Genomic DNA, 27,237 nt, shown 5'->3' with positions numbered 1-27,237 from the left:
CTGGCTGGTCATTCATTTAGAGCGTGCCCCTGGATCACTTTAGTGCTAAGCCTGTGGGGTCCCATTACTGCTGTCTGGGCGTGGGACCAAGCTATTTTTAGGAGAAACAGATCAAGACACACTGCTACAAGACTTCATAAATGCCACAGACAGCTTACAAGAAGGGGTGCACTCGAATCTGGTTACAACAGACCCTTGTTTTTTTTTTTCTTCGTTTTTTTTTTTTTGTTCATCAGGCAGAGTTGTTTTTGTTGGCAGGTTTATGTGAGATTAGGGTGGAATAGCATAATTAGTCTCAGGTGTGTTTGTGTTTTTGTGCTGGAGAGAACTGCAGAAGGCCCAAAAAACAAGGACTTATCAAGTTGCTTCAGCTGCTGTACGTGTAATAAAGTTGATATGACGGCAAGTTCAGTAATATCACCTTCTAGACCCAACAAGCAAATCCGCTATCTGTCAAACACAGAAGTAACACGTCAAAATAAGGAACAAAAAATGACAAAAGCAAACATAAGGAACACATTTCTTGAGCACGTCAGTGTTCAGTCTGTAATTTTGCAAATACTATGAATACAAGCATTCAGTAATGTTCTCTGGATGATGAATTGGCTGGTTAAATATCTCACAAAACCAAAAATTTTCCCAGCAGACATTCTCACCTGTCATTCACGGAAAAGCACAGGTGTTCCTTATGACTGTATGCTAGTTCTGTTATTCTGCTCGCTTGGTGAGTCATGACAGAGTGACTGTGTGTCAGCATAAATAATACCAGGATCATGAAACTTAAGTAGCTGAATGACATTTGGACTTCATTTATTTTTTATTATTTCCACCCGTGCTTTACCTAAATGTCTTTATTGAGGAAGATGATATGCCCGCACACCACAACAAGTTTTTTATTCCATCACAATCAAAACGTTTTGACCAGAGGTCTTCTTCAGGTGGTAATTTTTTTTAATTTCACCTGAAGAGATCTCTGATTGTGATGAAATAAAAACTTTGTTGTGGCATTTGAGCAAGTGTGCAAGCATATCTTTTCCCTCAGTCTACTGTTTTTTGCACTTCCCTGCGTAATACTATCCCCTCTTTCTAAAATCCATTTGTTCAAAAGTGTTTGTTCTGAAGCAAAGTGCCAAGAAATGTTACATTTATTTTTAGAGATTTTGTGATGTCATTTATGATCTTTGAAGTATAGTGATGTATAGTGATGCATACAGTATCATTATGTACAATGACACTTGTTTTAAAGTCCCTTATATTCACCAGTGAGTCTTTGATCAAAGTAAACGTGTTCATAGTTAATTAGCAGTTTGTTTGTTCTTTGTTCTATACTTGTTTCTGTTAATTGCTCTACTTTGAGCGCTGTCTTGGTTAGTGAGAGCAGCACAGCTGATGCTAACATGCAATCAAAGAATGGACTCATTAGGCTTTATCAAGAAGGGTCTTCTGGGTAAATGTTATGTAATGTGAGGAGTCTCAGAGCCAAAGATGTTGATGAAGAAGAACATCTTAACAAACCATCGTGACATAATAGAAAAAAGCTCTGCTTTTGTTGTCAAATCCTTATAAATGCAAATGAGACATTAAAGGCAGTTTGATGAAGGACTTGCTGATTAGATTATGATGCTTTTTTTAACTGAGTTATTCTGCAATCAATAATAAGAATCATCAGAATCACTGCCATCAGGGATGACTGGAGAGGACATTGTTAACCCACTTCAAGATCCCCTGAGCAGAAACATTGGGGGATTAACAGAAGCACAGATGTTACTGTGATCCTGTTGCGTTCGCATTTAATTCAAATGTCTGTGCGCGCGCGCACACACACACACACACACACACACACACACACACACACACACACACACACACACACACACACACACACACACACACACACACACACACACACACACACACACACACACACACACACACACACACACACACACACACACAAACTGCACTCTGTTCCCTGGAACATCAGTTCTGTCAAACACACTACCAACATGATTACATCATCATGTGAGGTCCAGCTGGTGTGTGAGAGAGAGAGATAGACAGAGCTACTGTGTGTGTGTGTGTGTGTGTGTGTGTGTGTGTGTGTGTGTGTGTGTGTGTGTGTGTGTGTGTGGATGGGGGGTTACATTAGACAATGATTAAGCTGTGTTTTGGGGGGCTTACAGACAGTGTACAAACAAACAATTTGGAATTTAAAGGGGATTTTGCTGAGCTTGCAAAGACAAGAATACAACCTTGAACACACACCAACACACACACGTCTGAAATGTTCTTTGCTCTCCCACACCATCTACGTGTTGTAAAGCACATTTACACAAGCGTGCACGTGCACACACACACACACACACACACATACACACACACACACACACACGCACACACGCCACACACACTCACTCTATCACACACACAAACTACTATCATGAAAAAAAAAAGTCACTCATCATGTATCAAAGCCTACCCGGGGACTGTTGGAAGTTTGCCTCGGCACGCTACACATACACGTGTCCAGTACATTGGACACTGCTTCTGCAAGAGTCAGTGTTTCCCTGTACTCTTATATAAATATATGAACTTAACAAACACAATATACCTTCAGAATAAAAGTCTCATGAAGTATTTATGTATGCATTTGATTGACATGTTAGTGCTGTAGAAAACCATCATTTTCGAATATCAAATATCTACAGTTGTAGGTACATGATGTGATCATGTGATGTTATCATGGAGCAGTCACATGCTATTGCTTTACTGAAACTGAAACTGAACTAAAAACACATGCCCATTGTACGTTGAGGTTTGCAATACATCCACGCTTATATTCTGGCATTGTGAGTTAAAGACTTTCGACAAACAAACCTGTTAAAGGTCAGAAGTGTTAGGCCCTTGATTACCTTTTAACAACTCAGACTACTTCATACCCTGATTATTTTGTAATTGATCAACTTTTAGTTTAAAAAAAGTAAACAATGTGTCAAATGAGTCTAATGTGATGTCATATTGTTTAGCTTTATCAACTTCACTTTTCTTTTTTTTTAAGGCAGATAGCAATTTAATACTGCCATATTATCTACACCCCCCCATTCTTTTATAAGATATAACATTTCTTTCTGAAATGAATCTGCTTTGCAGTACTTTGTTCAACTAGCTGTCTTAAATCAAAATATAAGAACCTAACTTGCACTTAAATTAAAGAGTAAATTAACACATTTCGGTCAAATCACCAATATACTCTATCACCAACAGCAGGTAAACAGAAGTTAATCTATATGTATTAAGAAAATAAATCTGGTGTAGGTGAAGAGGTCATCATGTCTTTCAGTTTCTCATGTTGTAAGGCTGTAATGAAGAGCAGAGAGACTGTGGCAACACGCTGGCTCCAGATGGCCACTCAGTGTGGCCCAGCGTGGTGGTGTTGGTGAAGGTGCAGAGCTGCAGCCTTAGCTGTTACTAAAATCCATCTGGGCTGTTTAGAAAGAGAGTCACCATATTGGTACAGAGCTTCATAATGCCATTCTTTAGTGCTGGTCCAGATTAAATCTGGAGACGAGCAGATGGAGATGGCTACTTGTTTCCTTCTGCTCACAGCCCACGGGAACACAATCAAAAATACACACAATGTTTTTATCAGCTGACTTATTACTACTGGAAGAAGAACGGTGGGAAAATCCCTTTCATCTCAAATTCCCTCTTGGTCAAAGTAAAAATTTGAAGTTTCTGTGGAACTGCAGGGACAACTTCAGTTGTTAGACACTTAAGAGGAATTCTACTTCTTTTTTTCACAACTGCTTTTTTAAATTCCCATCATATTATTTATTTCTCACTGCACTTGACTTCAGTTTATCTCATGTCATATTTGTATTTTTTAAATCCTTTTATATTTATTTATGTCTTTTTACCCTGACATGAAATTCTGTGATATTTGTCCTTTGCCTTTTTGTGTCCTACAATGCAGAGAGTTTAGACTTGTTCCTGTCATTTTGTCATAATAGAAGAAATATGTTTTCTCATTAATGGAAGTAGATTTTTTCAATCCTAGCCAGTATTTGAAGCTTTGGAAGTGTGCAGTTTTTCTAACTTGGCTCTGATGACACATTTCCGTCAGTACCATAACAGCATTGATATTAAATATTCAGCACTTCCCTTTTCCCCTAAAATCTGACACTCTATTTTTGTGCAGTGGCGCACACATGGCAGAGCAGATACACTGCTGAAGAGGAGGTAAGAGGAGAGCTGAAACAGAAATTGAAACCAAAGACACAAGAGAAACGCAATGAAAACTTGTGAATTTGGAACATACCTGAGGAGGAGAGGGGAGGCCATCTTTTCTTGAAATGTCATTCCTGAAAAATCAGAAAAGAAAGCACCTCAGCAAAGAAGCTTTGACTGACCATGTGAGTTTAAGATTAATCAACCCAAGAGAGCAAGATATGGTGTCTTCCTCCACACAGTTTAGACAGACAAACAGGTCTATATTTGCTTTGTCTGCCTTTATCAGATAACATGTGTGTTATAAACATCACAGTATGCCAAACTGATCTTTGAAGATAACATGCAGAGCTCCTTGTGACAGCCAGTAGCTTATCAATGTACAAACAAACAGGCACCAGGTGCTACACTTTGTCTGTTTGTGAGGAAAGTGTAAAAGGATGAGAGAGAAGGAAACTCACCATGTTTAATAAAACAACATTTTGTTCTTTTTAATTAGGGATCAAGTTGAGGTTGGAGGAGCTTACCCTTTCTGAAATGTCTCCATGTGGTTTGTTCCCGGTCTCTCAACACATTCCTTGAACTGAGAAATGATAGTCAAATATTAGCATATCACACAGGGCAAAATCAGGGGAGAGTAGATTTCTACCAACTGAAAGTTATTGAGACATTTTACTCCAAACCAAACATTTTAACCCAAAAGTGGTCAATTAGAGAAAGGATACTAATTTATTAAGATTTATCCCCTAACAACTGTGAATGTCTATGCAAAATGATTTGTTACTTCATGCTCAGGTTGTGTACATAATCCACCGAAGGACCAAGATATCCATACTGACATACTCAAAGCTACACTGCCAGCAGGGATATATATGTTCTTGTAAAATGGTGCAATTTAAGGATTGAATATAAATAAAAACACCAGAGGTTGTGAGAGCCCTTAATTCCCCTCAGTGGCTCAACTTAACAAGGTCACAACAGACCCTCGCTTACGTCAAACCTCTGCTATAAGCCACTCAGCACAACATTCGCCCAGCCAAGCACGACTGTGCCATCTATTACATACATTACATATTTACATCAAGGCATCTCGTGTCATATGTACTGTTGCATAAAGAGGTTAGCATGAGGCTTCTGTTCCTTGAGTGTGACAAATCTATTTCCATCACTCCTTTAGAGCAACAGCTGAAACTTACATTAGGAAGTGTAAAGAATCACTCAGCAGTAACATAGAGTCTGTATGGACTGGATAATGTTACTATAGCAACGTGGTAAGCTTCACGTCCTGGGTGCGACTTTGACTGTTTTCACACACTCCTCTTTTCTAGCTCTCACTGTTCAACCCCACTGTTGAGTGGGTATGACGAGTATGACTCTGAAAACTCTCAACATAACTACCGCAAACCAAAAGTGACATATTTTTTTTTGCTTGTATTGCCAGACCACTGGTCTGAAAACAATCACATCACTTGCATCAAAATAATGTGAAAGCTTGGCTGTTATCACCAGGCCTCCATCCAGCAGGTACAATTTGTAAGTAAGAAATTAGTGTTTGTTTCCTTAAAAAAAAAATAGTACTTTTGCATTGAATTGAGACTTTGCAATGTGTTCATATTGAATTTTCATATCGCAATGACTATGAAATTGGGATTTATTATGGCGCCCTAATCTAGATGTAACAGCTCCACACATTTGAAAAAAATGAATCATCAACGTTGTTAATTATATGGATATAAACTTAGTGAATAATCACACTTTAATTTCTACCACAGATTGATATGATTTTGATGCCTTTACTATAAAATGAAAACACTTTTTTATTCTTTCAAAACATTTTTATATTTGTTGTTTTATTGACAAAAGGATCAGAATAGATTGAATAGTAAATGCTTCCTAAAAGCAACCATACAATATCAAAAGAATATCAAAAACAAATGTTCATCTGTATTTGAGTCAGAATTAAGTGTTGGCTTTCATTGTCACCAGATCTGTTACTCGGTGCTAGGATACATTTCGGTTGGGACTTTAAACTCCAGCATGTGTTTTTTTATGGCATCGTTAATATGTATCCGTATGTTAAAAGAACATTTAGTTGAAATAATATTAAGAATGTGGGGATATAGACATAATCATTTCCTTAATGCTGAACACTTATCTGAACTTAAAGTTTGGAACATTGCGGTCTCGAGTGCTGACATGAAAACAGATAAAAGGACAAGATGCTCTCTTATTTCAGTTGATAAAAGCTGCAGCTAATAGTACACTCACAACTGGCCCTTACATTTGCACTCTCCATGGAAAAAAAGTGGTTACCAATTAGTCTGGCATGCTCCATGTTACAAGCCGCTGCATAATCAGAACCATTAGGCAGCTGCACTACTTCCTGTCATCTTCTATACTGCCGCTATTTGCATTTAGTGATTCATGTTTACTGCCACTAACAATTATTTGCAGGTGTTTAAGAGGAGATCAGTGGTGTTGCTGTTTGCAATAACATCCCTTATATACTGTTTATAAGACATTTCTGGTCCATAACACTGGCAAGAAATAAGAATTCACTCCCATCAAAAGTAGCCGTGATATTGCTTTTAAAAACAACAGAAAAATAGCTTTCTTCAGATGATCTACTGTTTTAGCGAGAGCAGGGATAAAGTAGAGAGAGAAGCGGAGCAAATAATAACAGAGAAGACTGGGCGAGATTCAGCTGAGCCAAGAATGTGAGAAATCACAAATAAGAAGCATGATGACTCACTGTGTGGGCGTCCTGGTTGTCAGTGAGCTGCACCAATGTTGGGCTTTGTTTTTTCCTTGGTTTAGGGGTTCGCTCAGCGTGACCTCTCTGGCCTCCCTGTGAGTCCACACTGCTGTCTGTATCCTCACCCACGCTGAATGAACTGCTTCTACTGCTTGACGGGATGTTCTCCTTGTTCGTGCCTCTGACTGATGCAGCTCTGTTCTCAGATGTAAAAGAGAGCAGTTGGGAAAAATCTGATCTGCTATCCATCTCACTTTAACTGTTGCCCCTCTGGTATATCTGTATTGGCTTGACATCGGTTGAAATATATCAGAAATCTAAAAGCCAGGGCCATCCTGATACTTTATTAGCTCATACCTTCTCTTGCAGCCAATGAGCTGTTTAGCTTTTGTGCTAATTCTATTTACCATCTATTTACTGTCCACACTCTTACTGGCATTTCTGAAGTCTTTGGACTAATGCACTCCTTTAATCCATGTGTCACAGAGCAAACAGACTCTCCAGCAACAAAGATTAGCTTCTTACTGAGATGACCCCAGCTGATATGACTGTACTGTGTCTCAGTGGAGTAGCTCCTTTGCAGAATGAAACCTCATGATTGTCTGCTGTTAACAGAAAACCAACTGGAGGTAGTAGTAGTATTTCACAGAGGACCTAATAGTAATGAAAGGCATTTTATTGTGCTTTACCAGTCGAGCACAAGAAGTGAATGCTACACTGCAAAAAATATTCAGCCAAGAGGACAACATCAGACAATAATCCATTCCTTAAGTGTCCATTATCTGCCTAAAAAAACCCTTCTAAAACAGAACATTTGACCTTGGGTAACATTGGAAATACATTGTTAAATTTATTGAGGTTCTGCAGGGCACAACTAAAGTGCTGTGATCGTCATTAGAGAGTAATGTGAGGTGAGTATGAGTATACAATAACATCACCTCTATCAACATAAATAAGGGATGCATATATACTGTATATAGATCAACAATTAAACAGCATCTTCAAAGTCACCACCAGCAAGCTAAACATACTATTATCTGTCTACCAAAGCAAGGGCTTTCACTTAATGAATGAAAAATGTGTACACTTTACAATTATTGTATGAAAATAAGACTTCAAGGACACATTTACTGAAAAAAATGAGTAGAACTCAGAGGATTATTAGAAAGTTCTTCAGTGTTTTATCCATGGACAACAGGAACTAATTATCTGCTAGAACCATGCACTACCAATGACACTGTGATGACAGACTCATTGTACCTGTTTCTGTCTTTGTGTCCCAGCCCCTCCTCTTGTTGCTCCCTTTGGTGTCGACGCCTCTGTCGGGCAGTTGGTGTCAACCTTGGAGACAGTGGGCTCGAGGTCAACTCACAGTTGCTTAAATTCTGATCCCTTAAACTATTTACACCGAAGAGGTGCTCCTCCACTGCTGATTGAATTGTCCTCTCCAGAAAACTTAAAAAATAAGAAAAGAATATTAGAGTAGCAGTTGGGTCAGAAATGTGCAACTTTTATGGTTCAATAAAAGTCTAACAATTAGAGAAATCCTTAGTGACAGTGATAAAGACTACTTACTTTACCACATCTGGTCTGCGGTGGTGAGGAGAGAGGTGGTTACTGTAAGAATAACAAGAGGGGACGGTGAGTTAATGTCCCAGAAACAGGTGGTCACAACAGGTCACTGAGCAACGCTGAACATCCCCCAGGCTCTGGATCTGGCCCTAGGTGATCAAGGCATCTTGTGTGCATGAGTGAGTGTTAACTTCAGCAGTGTTCAGAGCATAAGTAGGTCCTCTGAGAGCAAAGCGGACAGCTTCTATGACTACCACCAAGTCCTACAGTGAGGAGGTCTTCAGCTACACAGGCTCGTGATCTGAAGATACAGTACTAAGCAGCGATATGTGTAAGTATTATTTTTACACGGTACATTTAATAAATTCATAGCTAGATTTAAATACATTGAATCAACTTTAGAGTAAGACAGCAGCCTTAAAGACATAGTTACATTTGAACCAAACAGTGGGTTTTTTATTAAAGCTGAAAACTATACTTCATCCAAATCAAGCGCTTTACTGATTGAAGAAGTAACTCATGAAGCAAAGTTATTGACTTCTTTGTAAAAGAGGATTTCATTCACCAGACTTTTTAAAATTGGACGGTTCAATATATTTTTTGTCTTCGAAATTCCATGTAATTTTTTCACCAATCAATAGTTCCTGACAAAGGCCTTTGAGCATTCACAAACTGAAATGTGTCATGTCTGTTTTTCCTTGCTTATAGTTACCTCACCAAGTTTAACGGTGACCTGAAAAATATCTTCCATAAACAGTGGTGTTGACAGTAAAGCACAGCTTGTAGGCTCATACCATGCACCGATAAAGGGAGAGACAATGATGGAGTGTTGGTACATGGTGAAGGTGACTGTGGTAAACCTGTGTTCGATGGTGTTGACCTTACAAAGCTGTGAGCAAGGATAAAGAATCAATCTTTATTTGTATCGCGCCAATTCACAACAAATGTTATCTCAAAACACTTTACAAAAAAAGAGCAGGTCTAGACCGTACTCTGTTAATATTATTTATAAAGACACAACATTACGTAACGTTAAGCAAAGCGACAAGGAATAACTTTAGGCAGGCAGAATCCTTGAGCAGAACGAGACTCATGTTGAACAGCTATCTGTAACTGTGTTGGGCTTGCAAAGTAGGATAGATGGAGATGCAGAAAGAAATAACTGGATAGAGACAAGAAAGTAACTGTAACAACAATGATTAAAATAGATTTATGGCTACAATACCAGAATTAATGGTAAAAGTAACAACTAAGAACGATAGAAGACTGATCAGTCTAATCAGAGCTCGGCACACATCCGCTAATCTGTTTATCGTTAATTATTGGTGCTAATTTTTTTAATAAATGTTGAACTTGGACCTTAATTTGAAAAATAATTATTGAAACATTTGAATTCTGGTAAAGTTGGTTTCTGTCAAGGTCATGAAATGTGATCACTTTTCCTAGTTCTGATCAGAACATGAGCTGCAGCATTTTGAACCAGCCAAAGAGAGGGTCTTTCTAAACTTACTAGGGCAGCCTGATAAAAGAGAACTATATGCAATCTAGAGGTAACAAATGCATAAACTAGGTGTGTTGTGAAAATAGGCTCTCCTTGAAATGCGTTTTATGTTAAAGTTGAAGGACATTTGCCGATCAAACAGAACTCCCAGATTCCTAAAAGTATTGTTGGATGCCAGCCTGATGCTATCTAGGACACGTATATAATTAGAAAGTCTCTCTGAGGTGCTTAGTGCCAAGCACAAAAACTTCAGTACTGTCTGAGTTAAGTAGAAAATGGCTGGTCAGCCAAGTGCTAATGTCTTTAAGGCATACTTTTAGTTTATATAACTGGTTGATGTCATCTGGCTTCATTAATATGTATAATTAAGTATAATCTGCATAGCAATGAAAATATATGGATGGTTTCCTCATAATATTACCTACCGGAAGCATATATAAAGGTATAAAGAATTGGTCCAAGCACAGAACCTTGTGGAACTAAGGAAAGGTTTGATTATTGCTAATTTAAATGACTGAGGTTTATAGCCTGCCAATAAGTATATATTGATCAATCAAGTTTAGAGGTGCTTACCAAGGGAACGACATCCTCAAGCAACTGGATTTTGTTTAAACGACTGATTTAGACCAAGAAATAATTGAATTCAGTATGGAAAGCTCAGTAGAAGGGAAACAGTCGAAGTAAATATCAGTTATAAGAGCTGTTTCGGACGTCACAAAGTTTGACGATGAGTCCATATCAATTAAGGACAGGAGGTTCCTAATTGTCTCTCATTTTTAGGATTTTATCATTAAAAAAGCTCATGAAATCATTACTGCTGAGGGCTAAAGGAATAAGTCGTCATGGAGGCAACTGAATCAAGAGTACCTCTCAGTGAATCTACAGCACTATCAACACAATGATCCAGCTGAGCGTGACTCATGTTAATAAAAAAACTTTTGATTTGTGTTGAAACGTGATGCTGAATTAAAAGCAGCAGGAATTACTCCCTTAAACTTAGCTACAACACTATCAGTCAAACTTCAAAAGAGCATGTTTTTGTTAAGTCTGGTAGGAGGAAGTTAATTGTTATCAAAAAATTATCTGATAAAGGAAAGAATTTTCTGGAGAGACTATTAAGTTTTCAGCTTCAAGGTTATGTGTTAGAACAAGGTCCAGGGTGTAATTAAAGCTATGAGTAGTTTATTTACACCCTGGGTCAAGCTGATTGAGTCCAGGCTATCATTATCAACATCCACGTGAATATTAAAGTCACTTAGGATTATTATTTGATCGTTGCTGAGGTCTACATTTCGATTCAAAGGTCAGTTTTCAGGTTTCAGTCCAGTTCAGTAAAACAACGTAAATTGATATGGTTATTTGATATCAGATCAGTAAGTTGATTTGATGATAGAGTAATATAAATATAAGTAACATTTAACAGTACACATTTAATTTTGAGATTATTTCTTGTCAGTGCCGTATTTGTAGGTTTTAACCTAAATTAGATTTGAATACTTGACTCCTTTTTTTTATTATTTTGCTTACTCTCCTTTATTTATATCAGATGAAAAGGTAGCACGTCCTACTGTGTGATAACAAGATGATAATTATCACGTGCAGGACATAAAGATGAGGTTGTAAATACTTTATGATTTTTATTGTCAGCTTGTGAATGGAATCACCAAAACAAATGTTTATTATTATATGAAAGGTACTTTACTTTCATGTATTTAGACAAACAGTACATACAGACAGAGAAGTGACAGTGATGTCAGCAAAGGGGATAAATAATAAACTAGTGGATCATTTCTGGGCAAGGCAGGAAAAATATGACCCACGCTCTACCTAATAATAGACTTGGCTCTTAATGCAACAGGTTAAAACATCAGGAAGCAGTTTAATGGCTTACTAATGTTTACTTGTGCTTTGACCTAAATGCCTGCAGAAGTCAAAGGTGTGATTCATCAAGTACAGAGGACACACTAAAGCCTGAAATATGACAGACGTTTCTGTGTTCTCAACTGTCTAGGATGTCATATGTGCTGCTGATGGATTTGATATAAAGGTGATGAGAGGTTGGACTATATAACTTTGCCAGGGTAAGGTGGCTATGATCCCTGGAAAAATGTGAATAGCCTACCCAATCCAGCGTAACGTGATCTATGGTATCATTTTAGCACTGATACTGTGATGATTCATGATGGTGGCTCACTACCTTTGCATTTGACCAATGAAAACAAAGCTATGTTTATCTGTGATTCTTTACCTCTAGTTATTTCCTTATAGGGTGTACTGGAATGGCTTTCATTTAATGATTTCCTGTGAGTCAGGAAAAATCTACCGTCTTTGCTGGCACGTTATATGAAATCAGCACTTTTATATTTCCACATGTGCCGCATTTAGGCTGATAATGAAGTAAACAGCTGAGCGTGCCTGACTGAAATAAGAAATTAAATATTGAGTTGCTGCAATCCTCATCCCAAATAAACTTCGGCCTGGCACAGTGTGGACAAAGTGTGACTGTACGGTAAACTGCCAGAGGATATAATATCACTGGCTGGAAAAAATACTTTTCACCTCTTCAGGTATGAGACAGGCTTAAAAGAGACCATAACGCAAAAAGGATTGAAACCTTGCATCAGACACATATTGAGAACACCACCATCAGAACACTATAAGGGAGCTAAGCTTACAATACTTTCTTAAATAATCATATTCTAAAAAATGTAAAATCATATGCCAACATGAGTCTCAAGGTCAAACAGGAAGTGATCTGCTGGTAATCTTGTCTCACAATGATTGTGTGATGTCATCTGTCAGTTGTAAAGACATGTTATAAAGTCTAGAAATATAAATCTTTACAGTTATTTACAGCGACATAATCTTTCATAATGATGTTTGTTTAACTTGATAACTGCGAGAACTTTACCCCCTAAAGGAGAAAGAAAAGTCTTGAAAAAATGAGTACAGATCTATTCCAGTTACTTTGCCTTGGCTATGTTGGCGACAAGGCAGTGTGTGTCAATGCCAAATTGGAGAATGAACTGAGAGCAGTATTGAAAAATAAACAAATGGTTGGATGGTTAAGGCATTTTCTCTCCTATCTGTGTCAGTGCCAAGAAAATCCGCTGGATGTTGATCTGAATGGCCGCGCAGATTTATAGAATCCATTGCTCTGCTCTGTCAGACAGTGGGAGAGATCTTGGCCTTGTGATATGTGTGTATAAGCGATGTTATTGTTTTCTAACATATATATTGTTTTTATTTCTTTAAGAAAATTGCAAGACAAAAAAAATATTTCTGTATTAAGGTTCTGTTTGGGTGTTTTAAGTGCTCTGAAAAGTATAATAATCAAGGAGGAAACAACTCCAAAGCTTCCACGGCTTAGGCTTATACCAGTTAAATTCCCCACATTGTGTACCCTGGGGCGTCCATTCAGGTAATCCAGTGTTACACCACTCTCAGATATTAGCCAGGACCTTTAGAGTCTGTGGTCGACTCACACAGAAGAAAATATGTCGATTTATTATCCTTTTTGACTGGGCTGAGATTAAGCTCCCATGTGGCAGCATGAAAGCCTAAGTATACAAGTAGACATTGTTATGTCTGTATGTTTTTCTCCATCTCTGTCCAGGTGAGGCTACTGATTGCTCAACGAGATTCACCTGGCCTCAGCCCAGTGCTGAGCTCAGGAGGCCGGGAGGCTTTTGGAGTGGGGACTGGTGCCTGTTGCTTCTCAGTCAGGGATTGTGTGTTGTTGTGTTTTGTTAAATAACTTTATGAGTTGATCTATGTTTAATCATGTAGTTATTTATGTCTTGTTAAAATCCCATTGTGTTGACTTTGTTAAGGTGTCTTATGGTTTTTTTTTAAATTGTGGATAGTCGTAGCACCATAAGGCCACCCTAAGGTGAGGCGTAACAACATCAACAGAGATAGGGAAAATCTATATTGTAAGTGTGCGTATGTGACAAAGTACAAGTAGGCCATGGAGTTAGTCATCAGTGCAGAGTGTGAGTAGGGTAAGTTAAAGGAATTGGATAAGTTAACCATCATCTCAGAGTGAGATTAACTAGTGCTACCATTTATAACTGCTTTATCATTTACTCAGTTCATCTGTTTTTTGTTTTACTCCAATAAATTAGTTAATACATGTTTCAATATATAATAGTGTCAAATGCAGCATCAATTATATGGTTAATTATATTACAGCCATGCTGTCAACAATGGTGACAATGGCAGTAAATTGGATGGTCCACCTTTTTAGCCAAACCGCATTATTTGTTGTACAGGTGTTCCTCACCTTTTGACTTTCGGTTATCCACACTCACTATTCTCTGTCAAACCTTGGGGCATATACATGCTTTATAATTAATTTAAGACACATACATGTTTTAAATGGGACTCTTGATCTGCAAATAGTGGTGTAGTTTTGCAAATGTTCTCTTCAGTTTACTAAACAAGTGGGCTCAGTGCTGAGATTATGTAATAAATACAAAGAGATTACACAGCCCATCCCCGAGTAAAATAGGTTATAGTTATGTATTAAACTCTACACATTCTGTACATAGCTGACTCTATTGACCACGTGGCAAGGACTTGGATTAATGCACCACTCCTTTGATCTGTGACCGTCTGTCATGGAATAAAAAGGTTGTTTTTTTTATTCAATTATAAGAGACAAGATGTCTTAGTCATTGTTGATAAAAACATGTTTCTGTTCTTTTTTTGTTATAAAACTGCAAAGGCTACAGAAGTGTTATTTTCTGTATAAAGGAATTTAAAGGATGTATGTTTTCACTGCAAGTTTAATTCAGACTGTACAAAAAGTTAAAGACGTTTCAATGTTTTAGTTAGAAATGTTTTACATGGAGAAAATGCATCGAAAGTAATCCAGAAGTACATCCTACAGGTCTTAGGGCCTTAAACTGTGTGGCTCTTTTCACGTCTTCTTGGGGAAAAGCAATGAACATGCTTGAATAAAAAAAAACAGCCGCTCTGCAGCCATATTAGCTCTCGTGTCAGCAGACAACACCTCAGTATAAACATGCTGACTCCAAATCCCAGCTTCTAGCTCATCCTGCATTTTTAACCATACAATATACTTATTGTATACGGGCCTGCTATTTCTCATGTAACAATTTGGTGTATTTTGTGTGTAAAACTATCTGAGTTCTTGTGAGTGTTTTCCTGAGAAGTGTCCTGTAATTGTAGATTTGTTTTATGTTACAACCAGTGGGACATCCATGCCATTAACGGAACATATATGTTGCCACAGCAACTGTTACACTGTTCATAAATGTAACCACAACATCCCTGGGAAACACAGAGTCTTTATCAAGACACATTATTTTGCTGAAGTGGTGTGTCTATGCCTCTGCCACAATTCCCAAACATTGGTGAGCAAACTGTTGCATGTGCATGCTGTCCTGCTTTCCCTCTAACTGGTGGTTTCATTGTTCCCATTAATAATGCACTAAGGGAGCAAGCAGTCACTTCCCCCACACATCCAGTCCAAAACAACACACTCACTCAGCACTGAAAGCTTCCTCAAAAGAAAAGAGGCCTACCTGATGTAGAAAGGTGATATTGGTCTATCTTCTTCTTGGGACCTGAAATATAAAAACAAACACCTGTTATTAATGAACTTGAAGCATGTGGTTATGAGGTGTTATGACATAAATGCATAGCCCCCGCCTCACACACACACACACACACACACACACACACACACACACACATCACTACATGTCACTGGGGGGTGAAAATAGGAGCATAAGGCTGCAGGCTTTTGTCTGCTGAATAATAGCCATGCAGAGCTACAGATGACTGCCTTTGTGGGACTTGTCTCTGGTAATTATTATGAACCGGGACAGAAATGTGTGCTGCTCTAGAATATAGACTGGCTGCTGCCACTGGATGTACGCCAAAAGCTCATGATGATATTATGCAACGTTAAGAGGAACTCAGGGTTGGCACTGAATGTTGTGGTTGCTTAACATTTTCATATCCTGGCACTTAACTTGCTGAAAATTTCATAATCACACAACCTTGCCTAGCAGTGCTGAAAAACTTCTATTTTAATCTAATCTATTTTCTCTTAGGTCAAAGCAGGCAGAAAATCACTGCAGCCAAATCCTCAACTGGTGGACCTTCTAAAAAATAGCTTAGTGTTAAATCAAAGTTTACTGGATACTGACTTTAATTTCCAATGTATGTAATGAAAATGCCAAATTTACATTTAAACCAAAAACTGAATAGATTTATATTGTTTGGTCAAATCCATAGATTTTAGATTTAGTTTTTGCAAGAATCTATATTATATGTTATATTAGAAGAGATACAAGTGTTTTTAGAGTAGGGCTTAGTAAATATCCATTCAGAAATTAAAATATCTATTATTTCCATTATAATAAAGCCCCACGCCTGTGGGAGCACTGTGGGTCCTCACCACACAATGATTCACAGTATACAGAGTCCCCACTTGACTAAACACAGAAAAAGAGCTGCATCGTCTTTTCTATGTTCGCTCTCACTCTGTCTGCTCTCATGCAGGTAACAGCTGCTGTAGTCTGTTGCTGTAAACTTTGCCAAACTCTGTTACAGAGCGCTGTGTCCAGGCCAAACACTGAAGATATAGTTCCTAAAAGTAAGTGCACATTTTGTTCTTTCAATTCACACAGCACACGTTGCAGTTCAGCCAGTACACACGCAGGCACACACACACACATACTGAATGATGTGTGGAGCTTTGTTAGGTATGTGTAGGAAATATTTGTGAAATATTATTTTTCAATATCTATGTTACAAATGTCTAGTTAAAATATTTGGACCTTTCTCCCCTTAAGCCCCTCTTTGGACCCATCTGTTGTCACAAGCAGAGACAACCGAAATCACTCTAGTCTACAGGTGTTCTCATCTTAGAATTATGCAACAGATTTGGACAGAAGGTTCAAGTTAAAAAATGTTGACAACCAGGTAGAGCATTCCACCTGCTCAGTTGAATGTTTATCACATAGTGAATGACAAGGTTTACGTTTGTTTTTCAGAACAGTTTGACTAACTGGTTCAGACGGATTCGGAGATGGATCCAACAAACCATTCGGGGAAAAATAGTCGGCTACTATTTTGATCATTTAATTTACTTTTTCTAATTTAAAAAAAACTGTAGAATGGATATCTTTGTTTCTTTATATAATGTGGGGCGGACAAAACAAGTTAAGTTTTCAGAAATCATGATGGGATGTGTGATAGCTTTCACACATTTTATAGAACACAATAAAAATGAATGTCAAGTAAATAATCAGCAGATTATTTAAAGAAAAACTTAATAAATAGCTTCTTTATTAAATCTTCTAAATTATCACTACAAATTATGAAAATATGAAATCAAATTTAAATTTGATTGCGTTTTTACTGTTACCAAAGTTTCCCTATTTTCAATAACAGCAGTAGAAAACATAGCCTGATAAACACGGTCTGATCCGAGGCTGTAAAGCGGTCTCAGTTGTTACAAAACTAGAAAAAAAGAACATTGTGTGAATTCATGGTTCTCAGATATGTTTTGGTCTGTGATATGACGTCATTACAAAACCAGGAAAAAGGAGTTGTTGAGCAAAACATTATGTGAATGTTTGGGTCTCAGGTGTGCTTTGGTACGTGACATGCAGCCATGGGGCTTATAGTAAGGGGCAGGACTGTAGAGGAGAAGACAAACGACTTTGGACAGCACATCAACAAGTTCATAACAAAAGGTTTAGGTTTCAAGTCAAGCAGGAATCCAAATAGGTCAAAGTTGGACATGAAGTGAATGTTTTCCTTCTTCGTTTTTCAAGGCGCAGGTGTAATTACCACAAACACTTCCAAATTCTTTTAGAGACTCAAGGCTGAATGTTTTTCCCCCCAAACTTCTTAACTGGTGTTACACAGTCTGGCAAGCGTATTAAAATAATGTGTGCCGTCACTACTGCTTTGAATTGAGAAAGCGGAAATCCTGCTTACCCACTACCTTACTGAGGGGATAAGGAGAAGCTTTGTAGGGGTGCTCAGAAAATTCCTGATCCCTCTGGGACGAACGGAAATCTACCAATGACAAGTTGGTCAACACAGACATGCTCCACTTTTCAAAAGTTTTGAAAATACAAGAACAAAAGAAGTCTGACTTAGCATACGCTTGGCAATACCTCAATTTTGGGTCCAGACATTTTTGGTGAGTCCCTCTTGTCCCTTTGCCCCTCTTGCGTTTTCCAAAATCTCTCTCTGACATGCAACAACACTTTCTCAATTCTAACTAAATATTGCACTAAATCTTTAAATCTTTATATAAAACTAGTTTATATATTCTGGATAAAAGGGCGGGAACAAAGTCTTGAAAACTGCTTCAGAGTGGAAGTTTGGGTTTGATTATTTAATAGTTGAGGAGGATCTGAGACCTATGTTTAATAGTTTCTCACATCTTTGGTTTAGTCGGGGTGCTGGTGGCGCAGTGGTTGGTGCGCGCGCCCCATGTATGGAAGCTGTAGTCTTCCAAGCGGGCGGACCAGGTTCAAATCCAACCTGTGGCTCCTTTCCCGCATGTCATTCCCTACTCTCTGTCTCCCTGATTTTCAACTCTATCCACTGTCCTATCTCTCAAATGAAGGCACAGAAAGCCCAACAATGAATCATTAAATCTTTTGTTTAATCTCAAATTCAGTTAGAAACCTCTTAAACCATCGGCTTTAAGATGACTGCTAGACATTCTTAGAATACCTCAGTTAACAAACTGTGAGGTGGTCGAGACCTCAAGTCTTTGTTGGACAAGCTCGGCTTAGAGATGCTTGGTGTATGATCAATTCATCAGAGAATATGGTGATGAAGTAAAGAGAGAGCTGTAATACTTCAGTTATAAACTAAGGCATGAATAGAGCTGTAAAAAAATGTAAAACATTAATTCGGTTCACTTCGGGTTTCACATACACCAATTCAGTTCACTTAATCATAACTAGTAACCTCTGCAAGTTAATTTTTTAAAAGTATTTTATGTCACCAGTATGTCAAAAAAAAATGTAATCAAAAATCTCTTCACATGAAGACAAAATAAAAATAAAGTTTTAACTTGTCAGCTAAAACTTATCAAAATGGTTGCATATGATATGACCTATGGCTCTGAAATAAAGTATGAAGTGACCATAAGAACTTTCTAACTCAAAGTCTGAAGCAAGATCTTTGAGACATTTGGCCACTTATCCAAGAGGCATCTGCGCTCCTTATTGGTGGAGAGTCTCAAGCATGAGACTAATGAAGAAGTCTTCAGTTAATATTTCACATTTGCCTTTATATAGCCAATCAACAGCTACACATAATACCTGGATCTCAACCATTGTCATAATCTCAAAGCTAAATCGTCATTAGATGATAGCAAATTAATTTGAAAATGGCAAATCTGGAAAGCTGGTTTACAGAGTCTTTAAAAGCTTAAATTCTGATTTATTTTCAGGGTCTCCATCCTATATGAGGTTTGGTAAATAGACACTGACATAAAAATGCATGAAAACCAGTTAAATCCAGTCAGAACGTTTTTGCTGTAAATATGTGTAGTCAGGCTGTCAAGCTGATGGATGAGACTTCCTGACAGACGGCCAACAATACCGATATACCCACAGGGATCCCGCACTCACACCACACTGCAAAGTTCCTCACTTCCACCAATTTTCAATGAGCTTCTAAGAAATCCAATGGTTACATCACAAGATTCAGTGAACCATGGCAACTACACACAAAAGCCAGTGTGCATCCCCTACAAGCAACAACGCAATGCTGAGAGCAGACTAAGTTCACATGACAATGCTATGTTGGCCCATGTGGCCTGTGAGGGGAGTGAGGCTGGTGTCATATTTCAGATCCAGGTGAGAGCAGTGAAGTATACTTAATAACTGGATAATTCTGCTTGATAAAGGACATTTATTTAGAGCCACAAGTAGAAAACACTGAGGATGATGGTTAGATTTTGAATGGGTCCAAAAGTAGGTGCAAGTTAGCGGAGTGAGGAATGACTTTGGACAGGGGGAAGTTTCTAAAATGAAGAGTGGATGTGCCAAATGTCATCAGATAAATTCCCTAAGTTGCTTCTTAATCACCGACAAGGTGAAGACACAAGTCTTAAATACTCAATCTCATATATCACACACTACAACATAATATTTAATAGAGTTTCTATAAAATGTAATATTTATCTTATAATAAAAGTAATAATATAAAATGCTCCCCAAAGTAATTTCTTTTTTTTTATGATTCTGTATTTGTTTAATTCAGTTGTACAGTATATGGCTGTGCTGCTGCATGTGCTGCACTGAGCTGCTGACACAGACTTGTATGACACATATCTATTGAAAGTGACAGCAAGCTGACGAGCAGGCATAATAGCAGCTACAGATATGAAAACACAGATGGATCCACAAATGGAAAATTATCATATATTTGCTGTGGGTCTAGAGTCAAAACCACAGCTACGAAACAACTTTAAATATAGACTCAAGCTTCCTGTATCACACAAATACTTGGAACTTAAGTTTAAAACCTTTGTCAACATTACTAGCTAGTATAAAAAGTCCTCTTGCATTGAAGACAGTTAACTTTTTTCTTTTTGCAAACTGCAGGTGTTTATTAGTAAATACCAACGAGTTCCTATTGCTGACGCACTTTACTGGGGTCTCCTTTCACACTGTCCGTACATCAGTCACCTAATGCCTACTGAAAGGGACATTTCAGGATGTGAGAGGGATACCCGACAGGAGATTTACTGATACTCTGATATGGTGAGGAAAGCTTTTGCCACCTTGGAAGTATAATATTTGTATCTTCATGTAGACAGGAATATCTGTTCTATTGAGAAGGCAATGCTTAACCTGGTTGATTTTACTGTTCATCACTTTGGGGATTAAAGCAAGCATGAAGAACTTGATAAACTGAGGTACATTTTTCTGAAAGATATAGAATGAAATACATTTTAAAATACCTACTTTTGTATAATAAAAATGTATATCAAATTGATCCTTATATTTAAAATATAAGGAAGAAAATCCCTTAAATGGAAAAATACACCGTAATAACTAGATTTGAAATGTGTGTTTTTAACTTCTTGTAGTGAGATTGTATAGTCATACAGAGCAGCTGTGAATGCGTGAATGAAACCTGTCTGATATCTCTAGCAAAGCAGCAAAAGCCCCAACAACAGACACAGCTGTAGATCTGCTATTCCAGGACTGAGGACACTGGACACCAAGTGGTTCCAGTTTCAACTTCTTATAATAGTTTTGTTTGCATGCCAGGGGCACATTGACACAGAGTTGGGCTTTAGATCCTTGAATGCTGTCAGACACTCTATATTCTTCACCGTCTACCGACAGCACATCACCTATGCAAACAATATGTATAACCTATTTAGCACTGGTAGAATTCTACCTATCAAAAAAATGGAAACATTTGAACACTTCAAAGTTAAATATTCAGCACTAGAGCTGCAGATATTCCTCTATAATACCATTTGAATTTGCATGCTTTATCATTTTAAATTTTCAAATTATATTCCAATTTGTTAATGCTAAAATTAAGTAGGCTACTATTCACCCATGACACTGCGTTTCTGTTTCCCTCTCTGTCACTCGCGGGACAAAACAACACACATCCTCGTGTCCACCTTTAATACAAAAGCACTAAATGTCACACTGTTTGCAAGGGGAAACTGAAATTCACAGAGCAAAGGATGAAATACTTAACGGATGCAGTGTGGACAGCTATATAACGACATATAGCGCTCGTGGGCTGTTGTTAGAGGGGTAGTGGCCTAATTCAAGATAGGGCATATTGGTTCTTATTAAAATACACCTAGGCTGACTACTTTTGTAAAACTGTATAAGGAACATTTAACATCCTTACGTTAATTGATTCACTTCATTGATTATCCAAAACAATTTAACCAATTATTTAAGAAAATGACATATTCGAATGGCAGTTAAGCATGCGAATATTGTTATTATGTTTAATATTCAAATTTTGTTCCTGCAGCCCTATGCAGTACTGAAATTTGATTTGTGTTATATGAGCTCAGGATTTTTCTTGAGGTGGTCATCAAGCTTAATGTTTATAGATATCAGAAATAGCAAAACTGCAGGATTAACAAACTACATATCATAGGGAAAGTTAATATAGGGATGTTTTTCTTCTTGTACATTGATAGACTTAGGTTCATTATTTTGAGAAAAAAACAGACTTGAAAGCATAAAGTGCACATGTGACATCCATGATTAATGAAACATTTATCAATAACTTTTATCCATATTTTATCTGATTTCCAATAATGTCAAATTTTAACATTTTGAAAATCTGTTCCACCAAAACAAATATTTAATGAGAAATATTGTCTTGTACTAGAAATTCTATCCAATTTGGTGCTTTCTTTTTAGACAGGAAACACTCACCGGCCTAGTGTCTCCGTGCTGCTTGAGGGGTTGACGCTGAGGTGGCCCAGGTGCCACCACGGAGTGTCTATGTTGTCTTTGCAAGCTAGCTGAAGGGGTACTGTCTCTATCAGTTCTGGACTGGGGGTCCTCCGGTCTGAGGTCAGGGGCAAGACTATTGGTACGAGCTGGGTCCTTGCATGAGGTAACCCAGCAGAGCGGCAGGGCTGAGAGGTGCCAAGAGCCATGCTGTCACTCTCCCCTTTCCTCACCTGTTTTACAGAAAGAGAGAGAGATAGAGAAGCCAGCAGCAGGTGAATCTCGTGACAGGAAACATGAGACAGCACGAGAGGTAAATGATACACAACTGATACCATTTTTGCACGATCAAGCTCGCTCACCCTCAGCGGAGAGGGTTACCGAATACATGCATTCAAAGATCTGCTGAGGTAAAGCACAGAGCAATAAAAGAGCCACAAAAGAGGGTTAAACTGATGTTTGTCTTACCGTGCTGACCCTGAGTGGGTACAAACAGCGTGAGCAGCCAACTGTAGTACAGAGGAAGAACCTTAACCTGATTACAGCTCCTTTTTTAGCAGTATTCCTCAGCATTTTAATGTAGCTTTAACCTACGACGCCTGAAAGGACTGTTAAAGAATGTGACAGAGAGCTTTCTCTCATCATATTAAGAGGCCTTGTATACTTGCTTGCTGCTCATTTAAACCGAAGCCTAAAAGATGTCTGTCTGTAGTAAACAGAGTATATAATTGGCCTAACGCTGACAGCTTCTGTATAATGGTCAGAAACAACTGATGCTAAAAGTGGCTGGGTTTAATTAAAATGCTTCCTTTTAACCAATTAGCAGCAGAACATTGCCATTTGGGGTTTCAGTTAATGGGTTGTTTAAAAGAATCGATGAATGCTGCTTCCATTTAGTCATGGTTGCATGAAACGGGTGAGTCTTTGGGAACATAATGAGCCACAATCAACTTTAGCTAGACCCAGGATGGATTTGGCCCCTCAGGCTTTGTAATTGATGAAGCTCATTCACAGAGAACCACAGAGAAAGGAAAAGGGGATGATAAAAAAAAGGATGTTCAACATGTTCTACAAACAGATTTTTCAGGTTAGAATTTTGTTCAGATTATGTTTGTTTTATTCGGTTTTGTTACTGTGCTTTTAAAGAAAAAAATCATTAAGAACTTTCAAGCAATCAATGATGGAAAATCCCCCACAAAATACAAGAATGTAATGTAAACAAACAGACATGGCTAAAAACCCAACTGCAGGATGCCACTGACCACTGACTCTCCATGTGCTCTCCATTCCTCAGTTTCTGCCAATGCATAAGAAAAAGCTCTAACAGAACAACAAGTAGGAGCTAAATAGGCCACAGCAAAGAAGCCTGACAGACCAAAATGAGGATATGACCTGCTTTGTAAATCATGGATTAACTTAAATAACAAATGACTGCAAAAAAACAAAATACTAAGAACTTCAAATGTAACTCTTTTATAGCAGGCCTTTGTTAACTTTTCTCTTTTCATTGACGGGTGCCAGCTCATATCTTAACGGTTTAGACTGTTGAAGTACCTTTGCAATATGATCCATACCTTTTCTTGCTCAAATGACGACTTTGACCAGGTGTTTGAAATTATATAAAAAGATTGCATTTTCCACATTTAAACATTTCATTGGTCCGACCTTAGCAACAGAAGGGGTTCTTGTGATACAGTGATGATTCAAAAACAAATAGTAATACTCTGCCTCAGATATGTTTACTCTTTAGAGTGCCAGAAGCATGTGCATGTTCAACAAAGTTCCCCTTTGATCACACATTCATGATTTTTAATGACGGCATCATAAATCTAACAGCTACCCTACATGGGTTTAATACTTTATAATTGGAGTGTGTGTGTGGGTGTGTTTGTTGTGGGCTACTCTCTCAAACTAGACCTGGCCTGGGGCTCATAAATTCTCTAGACTTTATGGACATATAAAGCCTTTGCCTAACGGTGCCTAACAGATAGCCTTACTCTGGTATAGATGTGTTGGTAACAAGCTATCTGAAATTAACATTTTAACTATGAGTAGTATCTTAGTAGCAGGCATGAAGTCCAACTGTGTATTGGTCATGATAAGGGAAATAGTTTTTATGACAAGATTTCTGCAGGACTGTTTGGGAAATGCAGCTATAAAAGTTTGATATTTCTTAACTTTCTTCACTTAAAAAAATCTGAGCAAGCCTCTTGAGTAAAACATATTTTTGTTTTGACAGGAAGTGAGGAATGACTAGGAGTAAGCTGTTCTCAACTTTAGCTGTAGTAATTAAAAGTTTAATAATGAAGTTGACGGGTCTAGCGTTCAAAGACATCCTTAAAATGTTAACAGCATTAAGAACTGGTAATGTTATATTACCATTGCTGCTGTGCTGAGAGTATTATAACTGTCATTTTGTCATATATTTTACAAGCACATATTGTCATTTATCCTTTATCTATTTACAGAAATGTCCTCGCTGAAAGATTATCTGTTTTAGTCTTGCATTAAATCTGCTATACAGGTTACTGCTTTTTTAGGATGTTGCTAATCTCTAATTCTAGTCTGACTTAATCTGACAATTACTCTTTAATTAACTGTAAAAAGTTGGTCCTTTTGTTTAGCTTTGTTTGTTTAAGCAATGCGTTGCACCACCTATAAGTACTGCATGTTGATTTTTCAGTGGTGATTCTGTAGCACCTTGTAAGTACTCTAACAACATTGTGTGTTTTTGTGAATCCAACATCCTTGTTACTGCAATAATGAAATGTTTATTGAATATCAATACAGTATATGTTATCACTATCAATGAATATATCGTCTACCTCAGTTGTTTCAGTTTCAAAAAGTGCTTCCAATATGAACCCCAAAGGCAATTCACAACTTTTATTTGAAGTGTCTTTAGCTTCCTGTGCACATAGTGGGGCTTCAGGATCTAACCTCTTAGATTGAAGATTTAACTCACTGAAGGAATTTTAAAAACAGTCTTAAGCTTTGGTTGCACACCAGCTTTTGAGGAAGCAGACTTTTTCCCCCAGTGTTTTCTGAGGTAGGAAAACATTCTTCATCAGCAGGTTTTTACTCTGTTGAGCTTATCTTGCTGGAAGTCAGCGTTTCCGTTATCTCTTCAATGTCACAAGTCTTGATATGTTCACCACAATGCTGGCATAAGATTTTTGTTGAAAATTGATTTTGAGACAACAGAGAGAGATCATTTCAGTCAGTCCATGTATTTATCCTGATTCAGCTTATTGAACTACTTGAAATTGTGTTTATAATAAAACTCATTGAATTAAGTCCCCCCTTTTTTATCTCAATTTCTACCTCATGAACACAAACTTAAATGTCAACCTCTTTTACTGTTGTCATATTCATGACCAAATGCAGCTTCTGTGGCTGCAGAGTTCATCTGTAAAATAACAGAGCACAGTTAGAGGTGCATACAATAGCCTGTGTTTGTTTCCTATTGCAAATAAGTGTGCTGTTGTTTCCTGCAGCAGATTGCCTTTATCAAATCACATCATGTGACAAAGCTGCGAGGCCACAAGCATCAGAGGCAGTCTGAGAGATGACCTCAGGCTAATCAGCACCAAGGCAGTATGGCAGATAAGAGAGCAGAAAGTCCTTATTTATTCAAAGGCAGGATTTAAACTAGAAAAAATATCTCTCTGATGATGATGGTTATTTTCTTCTTTTACCTTCTTTTTCCTCGGCCTCAGGTTTGCAGTTGTAGTGGATTTTCTCAGAAGTTCTGCATTTTCTGGTGGGGTATTTGGTTCATCCTTGAGGAAAAATGTAAGGAGAGAAGATGAAAATGAAGAGATTAAAATATTGAATGATAAAGCTGGTACCATATTTAGCAATCCTGGGTCAGTGAATGCTTGAAATATTTTCGGTCTGCAGAAAAATGAACAGTGCTGTTCAAAATAACTTATCAGATATGTCAGTTGTGTATTATTTAAAAGGTCATCATTTATTCACACTGAGCGACCTGATTACCATTGCAGACAGAATGCACAGGTCAGCTGACACTGATAATATCTCTAAAGCTTACAGAAAACGACACAGACGTAAGCAGAAATGGCTTTAGTGTTTGAAAACAGCTTTTCCAAAACATGCCCAAGTTGTTTAATCACGTCACACAGGTCACACGGTTGGGGTTAAAATGGACTATGTAAGGGAATTTGAAGGGTTCATGCAAGTCGGACCTGAGAATTTCATAAACAGCATTTCACAGCAGACGGACTTGAACAAAGATTTTCAGAACAGGGGAGTAAACACACAATCAATGACGCACACATACAGGCGTGACTGCAGGAAAGCTGAGTACGCACCTTTATGCTGGGAACCAGTGCCGGTGTCTTTCCATCAGGGAGGCTGGGTAAGGTCTCTGTGTCTGCTTCTGTCACGTTGGTCTCCTTGGACCAGAATAAGGACAAAAGAAGAAGAAATTTTACCTGCTGCCTATTACATGAAACATACAGTAGCTTTAAATTATCTTTTTACAATCAGTCATTTTTGGTATTTGTTCTACTTTTGCGTCTCTTCTATATGCCTTAACAACAGCAGGGAGAAGAGATTTTAACAGGTTGAATATCTGCACCCTCCAACCCATAAACACTTTGATGCACACTTACAGCTCATCAGCTTTTTGTCACTGTAGCAAAAAGTAACACCAGTGATCACGTGTGCCGCGTTCAAAAGCATCAAGATGAAGGTCAGGG

General features: G+C 37.9%; 1 protein-coding gene across 5 annotated transcripts in view; it reads right to left on the bottom strand.

Annotated features, from left to right (window-relative positions):
* fam13a (family with sequence similarity 13 member A) overlaps positions 1-27,237 on the bottom strand; it is a 48,318-nt gene that overhangs the window by 11,020 nt on the left and 10,061 nt on the right. For all 5 annotated transcript variants that reach the window (XM_065957174.1, XM_065957182.1, XM_065957175.1 and 2 more), the window contains 9 exons: positions 26,848-26,931; positions 26,212-26,295; positions 22,496-22,746; positions 15,608-15,649; positions 8,558-8,599; positions 8,243-8,437; positions 6,980-7,178; positions 4,755-4,810; positions 4,319-4,361 (listed from right to left, as the gene is read on the bottom strand). In XM_065957174.1, the coding sequence (XP_065813246.1) occupies positions 4,319-4,361; positions 4,755-4,810; positions 6,980-7,178; positions 8,243-8,437; positions 8,558-8,599; positions 15,608-15,649; positions 22,496-22,746; positions 26,212-26,295; positions 26,848-26,931 (996 nt within the window). The remainder of the gene's footprint in view (positions 1-4,318; positions 4,362-4,754; positions 4,811-6,979; positions 7,179-8,242; positions 8,438-8,557; positions 8,600-15,607; positions 15,650-22,495; positions 22,747-26,211; positions 26,296-26,847; positions 26,932-27,237) is intronic.

Source organism: Labrus bergylta, chromosome 1, assembly GCF_963930695.1.
Source record: "Labrus bergylta chromosome 1, fLabBer1.1, whole genome shotgun sequence".
Taxonomy (NCBI): Eukaryota; Metazoa; Chordata; class Actinopteri; order Labriformes; family Labridae; genus Labrus; species Labrus bergylta.
The sequence above is the reverse complement of the archived record's forward strand: the minus strand, read 5'-3'. Positions and strand labels throughout refer to the sequence as shown.